The sequence below is a fragment of the Hippoglossus stenolepis genome, chromosome 23 (genome assembly GCF_022539355.2).
Source record: "Hippoglossus stenolepis isolate QCI-W04-F060 chromosome 23, HSTE1.2, whole genome shotgun sequence".
Lineage (NCBI taxonomy): Eukaryota > Metazoa > Chordata > Actinopteri > Pleuronectiformes > Pleuronectidae > Hippoglossus > Hippoglossus stenolepis.
Window position 1 is genome coordinate 10,451,154 of NC_061505.1, and position 19,426 is coordinate 10,470,579.

The window sequence follows — 19,426 nt, forward strand, 5'->3', positions numbered from 1 at the left end:
TATAAAATCCCAATTTCTGATTTTGTATTTATATGTATTATATGTACTTTCCATTTCGGTGCTACACAGTTAAGAGTCCCCCACAGAACTGGCAGCCACTAATAGATTATCCACGTTAACTGCACAAAAGGTCAGGTAATGAGCCCCCTGCTAGCAAAATAAAAAGTTAAAATTGTAATTTATCTCTTAATCATTTTAGTGAGTAAAATTGTTTGTCTTGAAATGTGTACAATGCCTTAATTTACATTAATATATAAATTCCACGTCTCTTCATTGCTTCTGTATATACACTCATGTTTAAAATGTAAACTCATTCATGACAAGTAAAGAAAATCAAAAGGGCATCTCTTGAAAAGTCAAACAACTTTCCTTTATTTGTAACATACAAATAAAACACTGACAAGGCAGAATGACTTACTTTTCCCTTTCATTATGGACAAGACTTTTTAAACACTCACTCTCAATCATGGAAGGTTTTTTGTATTTTTAAACATGTTTAAAAAAGTGTTTTACTTGTAAAAGGCCAAGAAATGAAAATGAATATGGATTCACAACAGCTTATATATATGTATATATATATATATATATATATATATATATATACACACATACACACACACACAGAGAAAAGACCAGTAGATAGATCTCTAATTTTGTGAGGGTATGTAACCATTTTCCAAAATAAAACTTCTCAGTGACTTTGAAATAAACTCGCAAAGTTTAGGCTCATTTATCAAGTTAGGATATTTTCACAAATGTATTTCTGGTTCAAGCGAGCCATCTTTTTTTTTTGTTTTTAACACAGCCCACTTATCTGGACTGAATGAAACCACTGAGCACGGATCCAGGTTCAGTTCAAACTTTGTGTCATATTTCCTTTAAGCCATTTCACATCTCCAAGGTGAACAACTTTTTCTTTTACTGCATCACGTTACGCAAGAACTATAATCAACTCCTGAAAAGAAGTTATTCTTTTCTTAGTAAAGTTTGATACAGTTTTACAAATCGGAAATTCATTTAAATATGGTATGACACAAATAAATTGACTCTGGGTCCGAGCTGCGGCCAATTCAATCGAGCAAACACCAAACTGACAACATGGCTGTTTAAGTAAAACAGATGAGGTTTGATTACATTTGATTAACCTGAGAGAGACTGTCAGTCGGTTATAAACTACCACTATGTACAACATCTTTTTTTTTTTTACTGTAACCTATGCGGTACAAAAAAAATTAATTACTGTACTTATCAGAAGGCAGTCTAAAACAAAAACAAGCAATATATTGTTTGATTGTTTTTTCTTGCTCATGATCAGAGTTCAAACAAGCAGGAAACACCAACATGTTGTCTACAGGTGCAGAATATTTTTTATATGAATATTTTATTGTCTCCATCAGGTTTGGAAACAAGCAAAAAACGTTCACCTCAGGTTCCAGACTCGATCATTCACAAGGGTTTTTGTTCTTAATAACATTTTTGTTGACGCGCAACGTATTATTTTAGTTTCGTTTTCAACATACTAACCAGGCAATAATCTGTATGAAATCTCGAGGGGTCAATGATTGGACCAGTTTTAAAAACATTTCAAACCGTACCTAGTTAAGGCTCTCTCAGCCACATCAGACAGATGAATATTCGCATCCACAGTAGTGTAAAGAAGCATCTTTTCACTCTTCCAGCCCACACACAAAGTCCTCACAAACCGACTACAGTCCTGGAATTGATGGATTTCTTTTTAAAATCGGGGCCTTCAACCCAGCTGACAGGCGCTTGAAACTGTCCAAAAATACCCTGAAGGTTCTGTAAACAGATATGGAATCGACAAGGTGGAAGTGGTTACAGCAGCCTTTCTAGGTTGACTAGTGAATCTAAAATCCTCAGTGGAACTCCTACACGCATCTTGGCAGCTGTACAGTAAAACTCCACTCAACGCGTAGATGCTCAAACCCAAGCATTACCTTTCAATTTCACACAATCAGCCCTTTCACATACGTCTAACATGCACAGATTTGTATGAAACATTGAAGTAATGCTACAGAACCACATGAGGACTTTAGGTGCAGGTTTAAACAGTGAAGCTGACCTTCAGAGGCAGCATCACTGTGGTGTAATCCATGTTAACTATCAGTTTTGTTTAACTTTTGTAAATCTTGTCATGCAAGCTAATGACAGTGGGCTGGGAAAACGCGTCACGACTGAGGTAAAGAGAAGAATAATGACCATAAGAACGGTTTCAGTGCTCTGCGATTACTTCTATCCCCCGTCCACTCATCCATCTGTGCTCCTTCCTCCAAGGAAAACAGCATTCATCCCCTTCCATTTAATGAAGTGGTGACATCTAGCGATTCTCATCCATGTTAAAGCAATATGATTCGCTCATGCTAACAAAATATATAAGGGATGGAAGATGGTTTTAGTAGTTTTTTTTCCTTTTTTTTTGTTTTTTTAAATACAGCTAAAAGTAGCATCAACTTGTTTATCATTAGTACCTCTTGGAAACAAAGCAAACTAAGAGGCAAATAGGAGAAATGCAACTGTACAAAAGGTGACTCAAGATGAGAGCAACCTTAACACGTCTGCCATCATCCATTAGCACCTTTAGGACATGGGAGGGAGAACAGAGAGGCACAATGAAGAGGAGAAAGTAGAGGAGGATGGTATTGTTTTTAACAGAACTGAAGTATGGGAAAATGTGGCAACAGGAAGTGAATCTCCCAGGAAAAGATGGAGGGGAAAAAGTAAACGTTTCAACTCATGTCCTCTGATTATAAAATATGAGAGGTTAAAGCATTATTTACTTTGTGGGTTGGATGCAAATTTACCGCAACAAATGATGAAAAATGAATGTTTTTTTTTTTACTCAAGTCATTGGGAGAAAGAAGTCGTGACAAAAAAAAAGGCAATCTTGAACATCTTGTCTCATAAGTTATAAAAAAATAAAAGCTAGGGAGACGTCTATACATTTAGTTATCACCCAAAGAGAGAAGCTGGCTCATGCAATTTAGGTAGTGTAACCATGTAATAGTAGCATTGTGGGCAAATGTGCTTTAGCTAAAATAAAATTTAAGAAACCACATTAGCATATAATTCAGGTTAGAATATAACAGAGGCTTCTGAGACGGTTTTCAAGGGGTCAATTAGGGGATATTAACTCGAGTACATTCAAAATAATCCTGTGGGAAACAAGTTCCGAGCCTTTGTATGAGATCCCAAGGAAATTTTAAAAAGTCCGATTTTAACCTGCTGAGTATTCATGGTCACTCAAGTTGAAGCATGATCAACTTACTTAAATGTACCACTTTGGATAAAGCAGCACTGCAGAAGGATTTGATACAGTATAGTACATTTGAGCTGCTTTCAGACATGCACTGAACCCTGCAGTTCCTCCGTATGTTGTCCAGAGGAGGTGAAAATGTGAACGCAAAAGACCGAGTGAGACGCTCTGCACTTTCTGTGGACTTTATCTGCCTGGCCTCCTAGTATACTGTCCGTTAAAAGAGGATGTAAGAACACAGCAGGGGATCTCCTGCTGGATTCACCGTGAGCGGGTTGATGACGCTTGTAACAAGCGACAAACGCAAAAATGAAATAGACAAAGAAAACCTATATATCACGGTGAAAACGTGGTGTCATATACGTTGAAGAAACTTGACAAATATGTCTGGAGAGTTTGTGATGATAATAGTCGACATTGGTGTGTGAAAACCATGTGATCTCCGCAGCAGAGTTAATACGTCACTTCCTGCCTGTCTGCTGCACCCGGCTGCTCTTACTCTCGCCTGAATAACGTGGAGGATTTGTTGCTGTTGTGAACGCGTCTGTGCAGAGAACATCCCGCTGTGTTGTACATGTGTGAAAGGAAAACTGCGGGTAAACTTTGTAGCCAATTCTCTGGATTTTATATGCAGGTCATGTCTGAAAACGGCTTAGGAGATGAGAGAAAGATGGCATGAGGTTGAGTGTGGCTGGTAAAATAATGTCAGCAAAAGGCCTTTTTCTTGACTGGGAACTACTGATAATCATTAAGTGGGAGAAGGGAATGAGAAAAGATGACTTGGACATTGAACCAAGAAGTAGGAAACGACAAACAGGAGCTATGTGTGAAAGCTCACACTGCATTCTGCCTTTGTAGCGGGAAACAAAGAGACACGTGAATCTCAATGCGACATCAACATCTGTAGCCAGGTATTCCACCATCTGTTCATTTTAAACGGCCGTAGAGATGACCGTTCAAACTCAATGTTTGCAGAATAGCAGGCAGCTCAAGCTTTCACACACAGCCATGAAAGTTGCTGGCTTTTTAAACCAATCAGAAAAGGTGTAACTGGAGTCGAATCAGTGGCAGCAGCCACCGCAGTGGCCCCCCCCGTGGGTGTGTCCCGCCGATGCCTCGCCGTGTTTGGTCCGCCGGCTCAGGATCTCGTAAGAGCAGTCGTCGCCACAGCAACCGGACATGCTCGGCGAAGTTTCGTCGATCTCAAACCTAAAACAGGTGAGATGAGAGGGGTTTAGTTAAGAAGGACGAAGGAGGCTGAAGAGGTTACGTGAAAGGGGAAGAGTGATGTTTCAACATAAGAGCATCATGTATACATGAACACAGCCATCAACACTTACTACAAACAAACTACTACTACTTCTGACTAAGGGTGAAACAGTTCAGGCAGTTTTCAGTACACGATAAGAAATATGAACCATCATCATTATATAAAAAAGTATCAGCCCCCTTAATATGCAATAGCCCACCCCTGTACAAAATTGAATGGAAATCAGTTTAGTCGTTTTCGCCTAATCCTGCTAACTAACAAACAAATGCAGACTAAAACAGACAGAGGTAAATATCCTTGTGGAGCCAGTATACTTACTGTAAAGCATCTCTGAAGAACTGGTAAGCCCCGTGGTTGTGTTTGAAAACTGTCAACATCACTTTCTTCATCTGTGTACTGGACAGAGACAACGCGAGAGCAGAAAAGAAACAGAAAACAAATACATTTACCTTATGTTTTCACAAATCACAAATTTTCTCACTGCCATTAAGGTAGCTGTGGTTTTTTTACCTGTTAGCGATGAGCTGTAGTATCTGGATGAGGAACTTGCCGAGTCCTTTCCTCCGCACTCTGCTCTCTAACTGCACCTCATAGCTGGAGAATCGAGACAAAAGGGTTAAGTGCTGATAGACTTGTCCTGAAATCTAGAAACTTGTGGAATGGGAGCTTACCAATATAAAACCTCCTCCCCGCACTCCACATCGAATCGGAAGTGAGAGAAGGCCACAGGGGCGGAGTCGCCGTCACGGGCCAGCAGGTACCACGCCCTCTCGTCGTTCATCTCATCCCTCTTTTCCCTCTCCTTCCACCCCCACTCGCTCTGCTCGTACCTACGGCGCAGCAGAAAGTAAAAGTGTTGACCCAAACGTGACCTGCGTGCGCTAATTTTACCCTCGCATTTCTCTGCATCATCACCTCAGAAAGGAGCCTTTTTCAAAATGGAAGAAATTGAAGTTGAAACGTACTGTGTGCCATTTGTTAAATTAACCCTAACCCTTCTGGCACAGCGAGGAGATAAACTGTAGTAATTTCTCTGCCTCATCTCAAATCGGTCTGCATTGCTTCTACTCTCCTTTCCTCGGGCTCCTCATTGTGTATGATCAAATTCCTACTCATATTAAAAAACAGATCCACATCTCACTCTGTCCCTGTTTGATGTCACTTCACAATTCTGCTGCACACTTTGGATTTCTGGCTTGTCTGCACTTCTTCCCAGCTCTAATCTACAATGCATATCTATGAGAGTCTGTCCATTCATCTCTGGAAACGATTTTGTTCCTGAACTACAACAAGGCAGAAAAAGGCTTCTTACAGTGTCTGCATGTTGGCTCTGGTGAGTTCGAAGGCCCACTCCACAGACAGGGGATTGAGGGTGGACACCCGCTTACACTCTATCTGCAGGTTCAGCCTGGACAGGAGGACAACAGGGTCATCAGCATTGAGAATGTGTGACAAATGTGTGCAGAGTGGGAGGGAGACAGAAATACCACCAGCAGACCAACTGTCCCCTCCATGTGGCAAACGAAACAAGTATGTATTTCATGAAATTCTAAATGAGTCCTTTGTAGGCATACAAAGCAATGCATACCCGTTTCTGTCGTATTTTTTGAAAGCTGGGAAGGCAGCCAGTGGATCATCCAGCTGTGAGAAAAAGAAGCAAAATTAGCTTTAGAGGCTTTCATAACAAACTTCAAACAGTTGTTCCACTTCTAAGATTTAGTTTAGATATATTAAGCTCAAATGAATGATACCATAAGGAGTAACTTGTAAAAATTAAACATCTTTTGAGTTCTGATCTGGACTGAGGAAGATATCTTAAAGGGCTTTTTGCACAGTTTTCTGAAATTGTATTCATAAACCATCCATCCATCATGAACACCACCTATCATTTAAAAGGAGCCAATCCGAGCTGACATTGAACGAGAGGCGGGGTACATCCAGGACGGGTCGAAAGCGCATCGCAGGGCTAACATAAGCTACTTTCAGACCTGCACAGAACTCTGTATAATTTCCGGACACTCTCCGGACAGATGCCAAACATAAAGAATACAAATATCTTTACATGAAAAAGAAGAGCTGGCTGTTGCTGTGTAGATTTCTGTGTTGTATTGAAAGCATCTCACTGGGGAATCTCCTGCTGCTTTGGTCATGTGTGAATATGTATGAAAACAAACCAGCAATGTTCTTGCTGTGAGGCAATTAATCATTCATTACTTTTATCATTATTCATATTCTCAAATAACACTTTCCTTGCGAAAGCAGAAATTCACAAAAAATGACATTGAAAGCGACTGGAACTGTGTGGATCCTAAATTCTCCAACTCTGGCTCATACAGGCAGAGAAATAACAGAGCTATTTGTGTTACAGCGCCTTTAGTTAGTCATAACAAGCATCCACAAAGTCAGGTTTTCCTTGGCCCAGACAGTATAAATGATCTCAAATTAAGAATACCACTTTTCTTATATCATGAGACACTGAGGCCCAGAGGCCCAGACGCCCAAACACTCAAACAGCCACATATTTTCCAGTGGTATTCTGCAGGTTACTCTAAAGTTGCTCATGCTCGAGGTAACTGCCCACCTACTGAAATTAAATGTTTTGGTTTTCAATACCCTTTTAATTTAATTACCTTTTTACCATAGAAAAATGCTGGATGATATTTACGTTTTTCAGTTACAATGTTCATTTGGATATTTTTCTAATATTGAATGGCTCTTAATTACACATGTGCAAAATCACACACAATCAAAGTACAGTTGAAACATCTAACAAAATAATCTGCCTCACTGTTACACATTACATAAAACTAATCTAAAACAAAACCTTAAATCGTCGATTCTGGCAGTTTTTTATTGCAATTTGATAGAAGACCATATTTTAAAACAATATGCAAGACAGTATTGTTGTCCAGATATCACACTTTGAGTGCCCTGGGGCTTCAGGTTAAGCGTTCTGTAATTTTGTTTGGTCCTGGATCCTGACACCTTCGAGGAAATCATGTCAGCAGGTAGCACCATGTGGAGAAGCAGGAACAGATATCTAACAAATATAAATATTGGTTCAGGCTTGGCATCACGTTGAAAAAAAAAGAAAGTGACATTCCTGCTTTTGACTTTTAGATACAAATCCTTTCAACTTCTTTAAACAGAAGCTTAAATTTGGTGTTTCTCTGAGCCCCCCCGTTCCTGATGATTGATCCATCCACACCTCTGTTCCATTTAAAGACTAAGTAGAACCTACCAGGATCAGGATTTCCCCGGCTTTTGTAAGCAATGACTGCACTATTTGTTCATTTCTAACAACAGCCCAGATCCAAGTGTGTTACTGTTGGCAACAGCATAAACAAAAATGAATTTTACTTGGGGAGAATTTCATGCATTCCTTCTCTGCTGGCACATCGGCAGGGGGAGAGGAGCCGGAGAGCAAGCACAGCACAAAACAGTAAGTGGCCCATTTTGGGACAAAGTGACACAGAAAACGCGCAGTGAGCCCGGGCCGGCCTGTTCTGTTAAGAGCCTGTTGAGGAAGTGGCTGCGGCTCAGCTCGAGGAGAGTGTGAGAGCTTTGTTCTCCTCCAGGCCTCAGCACAGCTTACTAATGCTCCAGCCCACCTCCGAGCTGCAGGAGCTGTCTGTCTGCTGTGTGTTCTGTTAGATGGGCAGGATTTAATATTGGCCATCAATTATGCATTGAGAAACATATGGCACTGTGTTCTGCTTTTCATGTCAAGAGCATATCAATTATTGGAGTAATTAGGGCAGGGAGGGCACAGTGGAGGTTATACATTCTGAGAGGGCATGTGTTAGAGGACCATGTGGTGGCTGCCTTTATGTGAAGCATTTACAAATACAAAGAGTACTTTTATTTCCTAGATGATGCAACGTCATTATCAACTGGCAGGACAGCAAAACCAGAATATTTCTCTCTTTTTTTGCAGTAAGAAAGCAGTTCACACCCTAACCTCTTATTCTCACACACCCAAAAAAGTCATCCTGCATGATAACAGCTGCCACTCTGCAACCAAATTTACCTTATTGGCAGCTTCCACCTTAGCACAGACAGCATCCATAGCCGCCCTCTCCTCCTGACGCCGGGCCTTCTTCTCCTTTGCTCTGTTGGACTTCCTCTGAAAGCAGGAAATAAGGAAGCGTTGAATGTAGGGATATGTCAAGATGGAAATGCACGTGCAGTACTTCTCATTAAAGCATCATCAGGCCACCTCTCACAGACAGAGTAAATCACTGAATGATCTTTAAGGCTTATATATCATAACTTAACCCTGATGCAGCTGCTCAAAAGTGCTGATCCCCTTCTTAAGAAACAAATATATGAACCAAAGAAACCATATAAGTTCCATCTGGATTCCGCAGCTTTGTCTTTTATTATTAGTAGAGCGGTAAATGGAAACAGTTAAAATGCTTTTTCTGTGTGTGCAGACCTCATTGTAGAACCTGCATCAACATGACAAACAGACTTAATGACCCAAGAACACAACAGACCTCTAAACCACAGAACTAGTACAACCAGATGTATCAAAGCAAGACAAGCAAATGAAGGTCAGCCATGCAGAACAGCACGCATCACTAAACAATGAAAAAGAAAATCTTATTACTATTAAAAACATGAACTTACAGTCTATAAAAACAGCAAGATAACAAGAGAGGTAAAAACAAGAATATTCATATTCACATCAGTAGCTTTTATGACCAACACTTGCTGTGTTGCTCAATGCTGTGTGAAATAGTCTTGTGTTTATACTGTATCGCTGATGGTGCACATTGCTGTCAGTGTGGGATTATAGTATTGGAAAATGTCTGTGATACTGATACTCTAATTTAGCCGGATCCTGGCTTCATGTCCACTGCTGGTGTCAGCAATGGTGCAGCTATAATTCATACAAATTACTCTGGCTGCATCAATTCTTTGCAACAGCGAGAACACACACCAACAGCTGCTGCAAATGTGATTCTATAGTAAACCAACACAAATGATTATTAGCCATCTTTAACTATTGACTGCTGTGGTTTATAGAGAAGGTGAACAGTGAATCACAACAGAGGTGACTTGGCAGGAACACTTCAACACACCTCCGCCAAACACCTTATGTTTCCACCTCTGCCTGTTCTGCTTGTTTGTAAGCAAGATTGAACAAAAACTCCCTGAACGATAACCACGAAACTTGGTGGAAGGAATAGGACCCATTAAATTAAGGTGTGGATCTAGATCTAGAATTTTCTCATAGTGTTTTTTTGACACTTTCACCATTTCCCAGGAATCAGGAAAATAATCCATGGATCTTGATGAAAACAATAGGCATGTTGAGGGGACTAATATATATGAGTGTGTGCATTTTGGTGCAGCTTGATTGAATTTAAGGGGACTGTTGGGACTTGGCAGAGGTATGCGCTCTACTGAGTGCAATTCTAGTTTAAAAGCTTTTCCGCTGGTGAAATAAACCTCCCTGATGACATAATACAGCGTACAAATAATCATGTTGCACGTCAGGATGTTTACAGGAGTAGGACCAACTTACTTGATGAAATTAAAGCCACCCCCTCCAACATTAAAATGAATACACTTTGATGAAATGATACTAAAATAGCAAAGGAGATACTTAGCTATGGAAATGCCATTTATTCAATTTGTGTGACTACTATTCCAGCCATAAACAACAAGCTAATTTGATCACAAGACAAGATCTGGGTCAGGATCTGGGGGCCTTAGCACCAAGTCATTAAAAAATTAACTTCTTAGATGATCAACTAAGTCTTTTATCAAGAAAACACACTGAACATTAACTGTTTCCACTCTCTCAAATGTGACAATTTGACGCAGTTCTGTTTTACATTATACATAAACCATATGTGTGTTCTGGACTGTTGTTCATACAAAAAAAGGGCCATTTGAAGATGTTACCACATGATCAGACAAGCTTTCTAGATAATGGGAAAGTAATTTCAACTAAATTCCATTACTGTGCCTCGAAGGGTCCATCTATTCACAACATGTTAATCAAGTTCACAGGGACATGTTTACACTCCTAAATGGCTGCATCATGGACAAACAATGGCAAAAGAAAGGGGGGGGGGGTGCAGGCAAGTTAGAAAATTAGCTGAATTGCTCCATTAGATCCAGACCTGCACAGAGGAGGCAACAGTTGTGGGAAGGAATGCAGTTGAATTGCCAACTGTAGCTCAGAGCATTAAGTCAGTACCAAGCACAGGGAGGCTGCAGACTGTGCAAACACGTGGATTGGTTTAAGAGGAGTGAAAGTGGCGGATGAAGTCACGTCTGCTTACAGGGACGAGCTAAACTTGTGGGAACTAACCCCCTAGTTAAGGCCCGGGTTAGTGCTGAGTACAATATTAACCCCCACAACCAGCCTGTGTGTGTGTGATAACCAGGCGGGCCAGCACGGCACGGTTAGTAAAAACGATGTACACACACGTAGAGTTGAGTGGTTAGCATCGGTAGCTAGCAAGGCACTCGTCGTGAATGTGGCATTCCGGAGTGGCTAACACAGCTAGCATGCTAACAATGTCACAACACACACCGGTGGGAAGTTAACTGTGCCCAGCGGAAAGGTCAATGCTGAGAAACAGCCATGTAAAGAGTGTGTGTTAGCCGAGGCTAGCCACTGCTGCTGGGGTCTGTGTGGAGGTAGCTCCACGGCTAGCCGACACCTTGAGCTACAGCTACATCCATCCACCACGGTCTCTCTTCCTCTCCTTTCCCCTTCCTCCCCCTTTCTTTCTTCATTTCTTCCTCTCCCTCGCCGTCGCACCACCACACATCCACCAGCCTCCCACTCACTAGAAACCCATTTCATTGTACGTGTGAGCAGAAACAGAAGCAACTCACCCCCATTTTTGGCGCTGTGTCTGCTCGGCTCCCCCAGGAGAAACACGCCTCTATTGTCCCCGCGCTCCGCCGCTGCTGAGTTATTAGTATCGTGGCCACAGAGACGAGGGGGCCACAGTCACATTAATATGACAACGGGAGGTGGTGTGCGCGGCCGATGCTAGCAGGCTAACGCGCCGAGCGGCGGCTGAGGCAGCGGCAGGGGCCGAGGACGAATCTGCCGGGAGGAATAAAAATGAGGATTTTTGACTGTTTTATTTCTCTGTACGCGCGGTTGGCGCCAAACAGCGAGCGGCTGAACACACGGTTTGCTCCTGTGCCCTTTTCTCTCCTCCGCCGCGCCGCCTTCACGTGCCGCCCCTCAGCTCAGACTTCTCACAACCCACCGACACCCCCCACGGGCGCATTCAAGGCCGTGACAGCAGTAGCGCTGCTCTCAAACTATGAGGAAAGTCACATACAGTGAGATTCATTTGAGGATTTGTGTCGCTTCTTGTCACGTGGAATCGCTGCAGCTCCATTTAGAGTTACTCTTGTTTTAAATACAGTCAGTAACAGCAACAATACATTTTTTAGTAGGCCAATTCCATTGCTGACCCTTTTCACCCTTGACTCCAGCTCTTACAAACAAACTCTAATTAACTGGTGAATCTCCACCATTACAGATGTCAATGCACCTTCTTTCCCTTTGGAAAAGCAACCTAAAAAATGTAAAGGAATACTGTGTGAAAGTCACACTTTAGGCCCCTGCAGGCATACCATGGCTTCTAGTCATGCATACAGCCGAGCTGAGACACACAGTCAAACATGTCAACTCATCCTCAAGTTGAAGTGTGACTCTGTGTCCTACTGCCTGCATTTTGTCTACCTCTGTCTGGAAACTTGTAAATATGAAACTCTTTTCTGTGCATTCCCCCTCAAATGTGTGAGGGTTACAGCCACATGCATGTTCACACATATACCTATATATCTCTTGCAATGCAGATCTAATATAGAGAGATAGAGAGATACCTAATCCTAACCCCAACCTAACCTGAACATTAACCTTGACCTAACCTTAACTCAAACTTAACCTAACCTTATATTCACCTTAAAATGTAATGATTTGTGTTATGGAGGGAAAATTTCCCACAAAAAAAAAAGACTAATACTATACCCAAATTATAAATTCCATGTGAAAAAGATGGGTGTACACTGTGTGCAGATTTTCTTAGATTATCAAAGTCAAAGAAACTGTGGATCTGAATGAGAGCCAATGAGGCCAACCCAGGCTTCTGCAGAGGTTTCTGCTCCAGGGGGATTAATACAGAGGAATTACAGTGGATGATCTTTCTAGAAGGGCAATATTCCTGAAATGATTCAGCCTCACAATGAACCCTTGTGATCACATATCATATTGTACTGGATTATTGTACGTGGTGCCTTCATTTAAGTCATTTTAGGGTTGTGGTCGATCCAGTCACCTATTTAACGTTTTGAATATTTTGTTTAGTTTAGCTTTTAACAATGCCTCACCTTTTACAAGATCATCAAACGTTCTGTGTTCAAAATGTTAATCTGCAGAGAGAGTAGTAAACTCAGTTTTCGGTTCAATGTAATGGAGTAAAAAGTACAATATTTCCCTCTAAAATGTGGTGGAGTAAAAGTACAAAATACATTGTGCTCACCATAGACTGTGCAGCATTTACTTGAGTAAATGTACCATCAGCTCAGAGTATTCATGACAGTGAATGAATTAGACTATTTCATTAACATTTTCCAGCCCTGCGAACATGGACAGTATTTCTCACCAAAACAGAAAAGTTGGTGTGAAGCTCAGCACAGTGTTGGGACTACTTCCTGTAAATTCACCATGTTGCTTGTGTCGTCTGTTGATATCATCTGTCATGTGACACCTAATATTAGAACATCAGACCAACAGAGAAAAAAGTTATGGTTCATTGGCAGCGGCGGGATTCGAACCCGCGCCTCCGAGGAGACTGGAGCCTTAATCCAGCGCCTTAGACCGCTCGGCCACGCTACCCCATACCAAACTAGCAACACGCCGATCATCTAATTCTCAATATTCCGACAGCAATTGAATGCGTCACTGCTTTACCACGGATGTAGTATCCTTGTTTGCACAGAAGGCTGATCACAGAATATAATCTGAAAGATGGTAACATATAAGAAAAAGTTGGGAGTAACATGTAATATAAAGTTGATTACAAACCCTTAACACATCTAAGCAGTCAAACCCATGTGACACTTCAATATAATCTTTATAAACTTACTGCACTTATTTCATAACCTTTTTTTCCAAATCTTTTACTCTTTGAAGGTCACCCTCTCTCTACTCTAAAATGTGTTAAAACTGAGGTGATGGGATGTAAGACATAATAGTAGTAGTTCATCTACAAGAAAGGTCAAACAGTAGCATTAAGAAGAAGAAGAAGAGGAAGAAGAAACTTTTAGTTCATTGCGTTTTGATTTGTGTTTTTATCTCACATTCATATTGCGATTGACATATGTAATTGACAAATGTCCTTATCCGTGTATGATTCATTTAGTGACTGCTCTCCTGTAACTAGATTGTTACTGATAGGCCTGTAATGATTTGAATAGTCCGCAGTCAGTATGAACATTTATCACACAACAAAACAATAAACATTTTATTACTTAAAAGGCAGATTATTTAAGACAATAGTTGTGTGATATCAGTACCTCTGTGATGCACTGTTTCATATAAGTAAAGCTGGTGTCATTTATACATTGTTTGTGGATATGAGTTTGATAACCTACCCCAATGCTTTTGGGAATTAAATCGAACTAAATAATTAGTGGGAGTAAAGGGAAACATTGCAGTAATATATAATGTACCCGGATTTCCATTACTGTAGTGATTCGGGGCAATAAAGATGCTCATTAACCTCAGCGCCATAAACTGCTAGTGCTGGAAAACAAAGCATTAAATGGTGCTTTTTTTTAAATTGGTGCACAAAAACTGAATCTGACTCTGCTCATTGGCGTATAGTACATCACAAAAGTATATTCATTTTTGATCTCAGTAGAAAAATGTGACGGCGTCCAAATGGTTACAATTATTCATCGTCCAGGGAGCAGCTCCAGGATTTGTCTCAGTCTCCACATGACATCATCCTGACTCAAATGCACAAATTACAATAAAAGCAAAGCTGCGTGGATAGATTACTGAAATGACTCAAGGACACAGAGGTCATGTCCTTGGTATGTTTGGGAACACAGGAACCTTTAGTGCATTGTTTTATAATTTTGTAAAGATGGGCTTTTAAAATGATGAAAGTCTTTAGGCCACAAAAATGTAGAAATGCATGAATGAATAGAAATATAAATTCTCAATCTAAATCTAATCTCATCTTAATTCAGATCAATCTCAGCACATACATCAGAATACATGATGAATGATGAATGTTATTCATAGAAAAGTTAATTCAACTTTGAGAATATTGAGACTAATAGACAATTTGCAGCTCTCTCTTATATTAGAAAGGAGAAAAAAACAGAGTGAAATTTAGCTCATAGAAGTGCCTGACTTAAAGCAGTTAGTAACAGTGACCACTAGATGGCAATATTGAGTATGAAATGACCCATTTTCTATTGCTGCCCTATATTTCTTCCAAATAAATACAATTAAGCTTCAGACAGAATAAATGATGAGATAATACATTAAAAATAGTAATTTATCATAAAGTGAAGTGTTTTTCTTTCTTCACCCTTGACTCCAGCTCTTACAAACAAACTCTAATTAACTGGTGAATCTTAAAACACCCCCCCACCATTACAGATATCAATGCACCTTCTTTCCTTATGGAAAAGCAACCTCAAAAATGTAAAAGAATACTGTGTGAAAGTCACACTTTAGGTCCCTGCAGGCATATCATGGAACACATGGTGAGAGGAGAACTAAAGGGGAACATGAGCACGACAAGGTCATTGTAGACTGAACACACAACCGAGGACGTACACCATTTTTTTATTATTTAAATAAACTCAATACAATCTTAAATACAGAGACATAGGTATGACACAATCAATATAGAAACCACACTGAGGATTATCTTCACAACATGTAAAATTATCAAAGAAACTAATAGCACAGGAATATTTTTTAATAACAATGTACACAACTACAATTACATAAATAGCTGCAGATTAATTATCTATCAATCGTCTGATCGTCTCATTGACTCGGCTCAGCTGTTACTTCCACTGTTTGGGAGCTGGGTTGAGCAAAAGAACTCTTTAACAGCTCAAAAACATTCTTCTAGTTTGATAATTAATAGCTTTTATAAGAATTTTATGAAAATTGCTTGCAACCATGAATTGATGATATTGCTTCATCAATTCTTCTGACAGTGGTTTCATGCAACCTCGCCCATGTTTTCATGGGCTGTGTGTAGCCCCACTCCAATCCTAAATAAGTGTATTTGGATTTCTGTTATTGGAGTTTTATTCAAAAGAGTCTGACAAGGAGGAATCTCTGGGCTCTCACAACATCATATTTTCATAGACATATGTTGGATGAGAGACTCTTCTTTGTCTGTTGTCTTTCGGTGAACAAAACAACACAAATTTCTTCATATAACCACATTCACTCCATAAAACACAAAAACCACTAAATGTTTATTTTTGCTGCATATTCACAAGGCTCCATGGTCACATCTATATTGTTTTACCTCTGTTCAAATGTGCAAACACAGTTTTGGTGGAAAAAGGTTCCCACTTCAATTTTTCTTTACATATTGGGGTTTGCTGCAATAAAACCAAAAGAAAATACCAAGGATATGGAACGTTTTTGTTGGTAATGCAGGTATTCATATAATTTTCAAACATACAGCAGTGGGCTCTTGTGTTGTATGACCCCACAACAAAACAAAACAGTTAAATATTACTTAAGAGGTCACTGGCCATGACTGCCAGTTCTTGGTTTAATGGGATATGAGATGGCCACCTTAACAGGCCTACCCACTTTTCCATAATGCAAATAAAGGCCTTGTCTGGGGTGGGGGGGGGCCTCTTCCTCTCTCCCTCTGCATCTCTCTCACACAACACACACACACACGCACACACTCATGCAGCAGCTCTCCCCAGCACACAGATGGCCCAGTCTCTAAACCCCGCCTACAGTCTTTTGTCTTCAGGGAATCTGTCTCTGGCTGTGGGCAGAAAAAACGATTTATCCCATGTGTCGGTAGGGGGCGCTGCGAGGGAGTTGAGACGGAGGCCCAGATTCTCATTCTCTCTCTCTCTCTCTCTCTCTCTCTCTCTCTCTCTCTCTCTCTCTCTCTCTCTCTCTCTCTCTCTCTCTCTCTCTCTCTCTCTCTCTCTCTCTCTCTCTCTCTCTCTCTCTCTCTCTCTCTCTCTCTCTCTCTCTCCGTTTCTGCAGCTGAGACACACAGCCAAACATTTCTACTCATCCTCCAGTTGAAGTGTGACTCCTGTCTGCATTTTCTCTTCCTCTGTCTGGAAACGTAAATGTAAATATGAAACTCTTTTCTGTACATTCCCCCTCAAGTGAGTGTGTGTGTGTGTATAATGAAGCGAAAGGTTCCCCCTCCCACCCTCCCCACACACACACACACACACACACACACACACACACACACACACACACACACACACACACACACACACAGCCACATGCATGCTCACACATATACCTATACATCTCTTGCTTCAGCTCAGCAATGCAGACCAAAAAGAAGAGAGATAGATAGATAGATAGATAGATAGATAGATAGATAGATAGATAGATTATAGTGACAAACAGCAGTGAGGAAGAGGAAGGAGACGACGGGGGGATGAGGAGGAAAGAACAAGGATGAGGACAAGAGAAGGGAGAGATGAAGAAGGAGGGAGAGAGCCTAGGAGGAGAGATGCAGAGAAGGGGAAAGAGGGAATCAACAGATGCAGTGAGGAAAGAACCAGAGGAGAATGGTGGATGAGGGATGAGGCATCGCTCCACACAGAGAGCCCTGCAGCACAGAAATGCACAACACAGAGCGGACGTCATCGCCACACGCTCTGGTTGTTCTGCCGTGATGAGAAGTCGCACAGTGTTATCTACATTCGGCACCTCTGCAATAATTGGAGATGATTTATGGCTGACAACTTTCCTATCTAATTGGCAAAGTATGAACCAAATCTGCATGAATTCCACTAAAAACCAAGACATAATCGAATTATTCTGGATTAAAGTGGCTTCATTTTGTGGTTTAATTCCTTTTCATTGATTTTTATGTTCCAATAAAGACGTGCTGGGTTATATCGTAGAATATCAGATCAAATAAATCAAACATACTAATATTAAGGTTGTTTTGTGCACTGCTAACAGCTGGACCTAAGATGACAATATTGTATACAATGAAACTTTAATGTGGATACTGATTAATAATGATGATGATGACTCCGATTAGATTTTAGTGACCTTTCAACAAAAAGTCCATTAATGACAAATTACAAATAACATTAATGACAAACGATTGGATTTCCATGATATTTGGACTAAATAGCCCATTCATGATCCCCAGAAGATAAACCATGATGTTTTTGTTGACTTTACATCACAGCACAGTGAGGAAACTTTAGGATCTAGCTCGCAGATTGAGCTAAATTGTGATGCCCCTCCACCTTTGCACACCCTGTGAACCTTAGTTCTTCCCTCAGAGCAAATTTGCAAAACAGGTCATATCTCATCCCATAAGCTAACTTGCAGATTGCTATGGGGTTTGTTGGATACGTTCATGCTGCCAAATGGACAAATATTTGAACACTGTAGCTTCTTGGGAGAACAAGCCAGATTTTAGATTTTTGAAGTGTAAACCATTTAACTGTCCACAGTATATGCACTAAATACAAATGATCTCTTTTTTTTTATTTGGTAAACCCAAATCAACATACGTCACCAGTTCATTCCAATAGCAAATGGTACAATATGGGTACCAATGCACAAAAAACAAATATATATTCTGTGGAGTTCAAAGAGCAATTTCAGACATTTTGTTTATTTTGTCCTGCTATGAGCAGCTGTTCCATTTGCTTTGTGCAATGGATTGTGGGAAATTTGTGTGTATAAATAGAAGGGACAAAAATCTGGTTTCTTTTAGTACTCATGAATATTTTTTGGAGTGGTCTTTTTACTTTTCCAGCTTGAACACACCACAGACTCAAAACATGCATAGAAATAATGAGTAGTATGGAAACAGGAAAGTCCACTCCATTGTGCAGTTTTGGGAAACGCAGCCACAAATGATATCTCCAGAACTCAGAATACCACAATGGATTGTGGGTAAAAACAAACATTATGATTTCAGGTACATTTTCCTTAAAGATTATAGGCCTTGAGACCTTAGATACATACATTTGGCAAAAAGGGCTCAGGTCTATTATGCAGGAATTCCTCCTCTGTGGTGCATGATGCTACAGGCATCTTCCAATGAGTGAGCACTGACAGATACACAAATCAAATGAAGTGTTACAGGTAATATGTTCAAGTTGTGCTATATGGTGCAACGTCTTTGAAATCAGTATGAAAAAATCATAAAATAATGAATTTGCAAAGGCAAAGTATTGAAATACAAGACATTTCAACATGCACCATGGTATTACAACTATGAATGCATCAGGAGGAGTTCATTCTATCACATCTCATTCTGGAGCATGCATCTCCTGAGATAACAGAGAAAGTCAGAGACTTCACAGGGGGGAGGGATGGAGGGATGGGAGTCAGGGTGAGGTGTAAAGGGAAGAAATGAGGGGAGTTGTTTGGAGATGTGGAGGAAAATGGGGGGAAGTGAGGGAGGTAGACAGCAGAGGAGTGAGAGGAGCAGACAGACAGCCGAGAAGAAAGGAATGAGACAGGTAGGTAGAGAGAGAAGGGGGGAGGATGAGAGGGGGTGAAGAAAGAAGTGAAAACAAGAGTGAGCTGAGGGGAGAGTGGGAGGGACGCTGAGTTCTGAAAGATCGAAGAGACGCCGAGTGCAAAGAGGAGGGATGGGAGGAGA

The 19,426-nt window shown here is 40.7% G+C and overlaps 1 protein-coding gene and 1 non-coding gene across 2 annotated transcripts; both read right to left on the reverse strand.

Moving 5' to 3' along the window:
• Positions 1–348: 348 nt before the first annotated feature.
• Positions 349–11,782, reverse strand: naa40 (N-alpha-acetyltransferase 40, NatD catalytic subunit). The gene is made up of 8 exons (XM_035148941.2): positions 11,406–11,782; positions 8,575–8,670; positions 6,133–6,185; positions 5,857–5,952; positions 5,216–5,374; positions 5,055–5,138; positions 4,863–4,940; positions 349–4,483 (listed from the first exon to the last, which is right to left on the reverse strand). Exons 1-8 carry the CDS (start codon positions 11,409–11,411, stop codon positions 4,336–4,338), a joined length of 720 nt encoding a protein of 239 aa, XP_035004832.1. The 5' UTR covers positions 11,412–11,782; the 3' UTR covers positions 349–4,335.
• Positions 11,783–13,346: 1,564 nt separating this feature from the next.
• trnal-aag lies at positions 13,347–13,428 on the reverse strand. The gene has a single exon. It is a non-coding gene; the product is annotated as a tRNA-Leu (tRNA).
• Between the last annotated feature and the right edge of the window lie 5,998 nt (positions 13,429–19,426).

Bases quoted from the DNA above. Each gene is read 5' to 3' on its own strand.
- naa40 (XM_035148941.2), bottom strand. The intron at 6,186-8,574 runs GTAAATTTGGTT...TTTTTCTCACAG, and splicing joins AGGTGGAAGCTGCCAATAAG to CTGGATGATCCACTGGCTGC. The intron at 5,375-5,856 runs GTAAGAAGCCTT...GCTGCGCCGTAG, and splicing joins AGAGCCAACATGCAGACACT to GTACGAGCAGAGCGAGTGGG.